Consider the following 3035-nt stretch of genomic DNA (forward strand, 5'->3'; position numbering starts at 1 on the left):
ATGATCATTGGCATAGCATTCTAGAACATGCTTCTGTCAGTGTAATATCATGACTGACTTTGCAAAGTAGTAAAGTAATTAGCTCACAAGGCAAAATTGGGGTGATTTGCTAAGATATCTAGGAATATATTCACAACTTTTTTTAGGAATAATTTTTTCTTTTTTTAAATATTCCCACAGAACACCTTTAAAATTATACAATCTTTTGGTGCTGTCTCCCACAGAGAGAAGCCAGAGTAGCACACTGTCTAGTTAAGTACAGCCCGCACACCTTGCTTTGGTTGATGCTGTGGGTTGACAGCAAAAATCCCTAATACAGTGAAAAAGAAAACTTATTATATTGCAATTTATTTTTCTGACAATGGAAGTATACTTTACAATATTTTGCGTCTCTCTCTGTATTTATCCATTTTTATGCTATAACGTTTGGAATTATGAATAAAGATTCATATCCTTTGTTTTAGCAGCATCAAAAAAAATACAGTAATGACCCATACAAATGTAATGTAAGGTATTGTATGCTTCATTCACATGTATGAGATTTAATTAATCTCGAGTGACTTGACATTTTTCACACCATTGGCTTATAAATACAAGGCAGTAATACCATTGCTACATTCCAACAGCGTCAGCATTAGAGAGGTTTGTCTACTGTATTTTTTTATATTCTGCTCTCTAGAAATTATATTTTTCCTACATGTTATCAATATTATTTCAAGAATTGAAAATTTTAATAGTAATATTTTTAGGAGTTATTTCTAGGTGCTACAAATACTGTACATATATATCACCCACTGGAGAACATTTATTGTCACATGAAATATATTTGTTATCTATGTGCTATGTTATCATGGTCCTAGTTAATATTTCAATTTTAATATTTTCTGATTTTCCAGGTTGTAAACATATAATATTTCACATCAGATGGACCTTTATCTTCTCTTTAAAGCAATTGGATTTTTCCTACTTGTGATCATTGGGATTCCAGGAAACATTTTCATTGTTTTACAATTTACCTCAATCAAAATCATTGAGAAGAAGCTTCTTCCAACCAATATAATACTGACCATGTTGGCCACAGCCAATCTTCTAGTTATCCTTTCTCGAATCATTCCACAATTTCTTAACACGATCGGTATAGAGAATTTGCTTGATGATACGGAATGCAAATTTGTCATTTTTACTTACAGGGTAGGTAGGGCCATGTCTATTTGTGTCACCAGTCTACTAAGTTGCCACCAATGCATTCTGATTGCCCCATCAACTAAATTATGGACCTTCCTAAAACAGAAAGTCCCACAAAATGCCTTGACCATAATCATTATTTTCTGCTACATCAACCTCTCAATGTATCCTTACAGTATTCTTAATGCACATACCAGGAGGAAAAATGTGACCTCTTCGCCATATACTCTTCACTTGGTATACTGTGACGCAGATTTTCTAACCTACATTGCATACATTGTCAATGGAACTTTTTATAGCATTCGGGACTTTATTTTTGTGGGACTGATGGTGATCGCAAGTGTTTACATAGTTTACACATTGCTTCAGCATGAGAAAACTGTGAAAGGAATCAGGAGTTCGGACAGAGGTAAAAAAAGATCAACTGAGTACAAAGCTTCAAGAGCGGTCATTTTATTAGTGGCACTTTATGTGGTACTTTTTGGACTAGATAACGCAATGTGGATTTATACATTAACCTTGTCTAATGTAAGCCCTGACATGAATGACATCCGGATCTTTTTAGCATCCTCTTATGCGACATTAAGCTCCATAGTCATTATTGTAACCAATCCTAAACTTAAGCACAGCTGGAAATATTCATACAAAAAGTGGTCTATTCACAAAGGGTCAGGAAATAATGAACTTGTGTTCTCTGTAAGTAAATAGCTCTGGAAACAAATGTGAATTTTGAAATTTCACAAAGTATTCTTCCATTATATCTATTTAGCTGAAGGAAAATCACTGTTTGAAAGTTTTGTTTTCTCCTTCAGAGGGTATATGATCTCATTATCCTGTGTTCAACCTCTATGTATGTACAATATATATGAAACCGATATATGTCATATAGTTGTATATGTCACCTCTTTGTGTTGCAGTATATAATATGCAATAACTATACTTCTTTCAAGGAAGTCTTTAGTACATTATGTTAAATTTTTCAATATATACCAGGAGTAACCAATGAACAATCTTTTGGAATTTGTCAGGGCCATTGAACCTTAAAGAGAATCTTTCATCAAGGTTATGCATATTAAACTAAATCTATGTCCATACTGGAGTGGTTTTACTGATTTAACCCCTTTCCGACATCAAGCTTAATAATACGCCGATGTTGGACACCCTCTCTTTGATGTGGGCTTTTCCGGCACATGTCAGCTGTTTTGAACAGCTGACATGTGCCTCTAACAGTAGCAGGTGGAATCGCGATCCACCCGTGGCTATTAACCCGTTAAACGCCACTGTCAAACTCTCACAGCGGCATATAACACGCTCTTCCGGCAAGTTCACCGAAAATCCGCCAATCGGTAACCCACGTCACATGATCGTGGGTTACAAATGGATTGGCATGACAACCAGAGGTCTCCTGTAGACCTCTATGGTTGTCACTGGTGGATTGACCGGTGGTCGGCGCTCATAGCAAGTCAGCAATTTTGCTACATACAGGCGATCTGATCATTGCCTGTATGTAGCAGAGTCGATCAGTTTATGGCAGCTTCCAGTTTCCCATGGAGACTATTGAAGCATTCCAAAAATAAAAAAAGTTTTAAAAAATGTAAAAAATATAAAAAAATATAAAAATTCAAATGACCCTCAATAAGAAACAATAAGAAAAAAAAACCAAACATACACATATTTGGTATCACCGCATTGAGAATTACCCGATCTATCAATATAATGAAAGAATTAACCCGATCAGCAAATGGCGAGCGATAAAAATCAAAACGCCAGAATTATGTTTTACTAGTCACCACAACATTGTGTTAAAATACAATAATGGCCGATCAAAAGATCATATCTGCACCACAATG

The 3035-nt window shown here is 35.2% G+C and overlaps 1 protein-coding gene across 1 annotated transcript; it reads left to right on the forward strand.

Annotated features, from left to right (window-relative positions):
- Positions 1 to 882: 882 nt before the first annotated feature.
- On the forward strand, positions 883 to 2687 carry LOC141099202 (olfactory receptor class A-like protein 1). Its single transcript, XM_073587335.1, has one exon. It carries the CDS (start codon positions 925 to 927, stop codon positions 1891 to 1893), a length of 969 nt encoding a protein of 322 aa, XP_073443436.1. The 5' UTR covers positions 883 to 924; the 3' UTR covers positions 1894 to 2687.
- The last annotated feature ends 348 nt before the right edge of the window (positions 2688 to 3035 follow it).

The sequence above is a fragment of the Dendrobates tinctorius genome, unplaced genomic scaffold (assembly GCF_039654945.1).
Source record: "Dendrobates tinctorius isolate UK_male_01 unplaced genomic scaffold, ASM3965494v1 ptg000098l, whole genome shotgun sequence".
In the NCBI taxonomy this organism is placed as follows: Eukaryota; Metazoa; Chordata; class Amphibia; order Anura; family Dendrobatidae; genus Dendrobates; species Dendrobates tinctorius.

Bases quoted from the DNA above. Each gene is read 5' to 3' on its own strand.
- LOC141099202 (XM_073587335.1), top strand. From the start codon at position 925: ATGGACCTTTATCTTCTCTTTAAAGCAATTGGATTTTTCCTACTTGTG.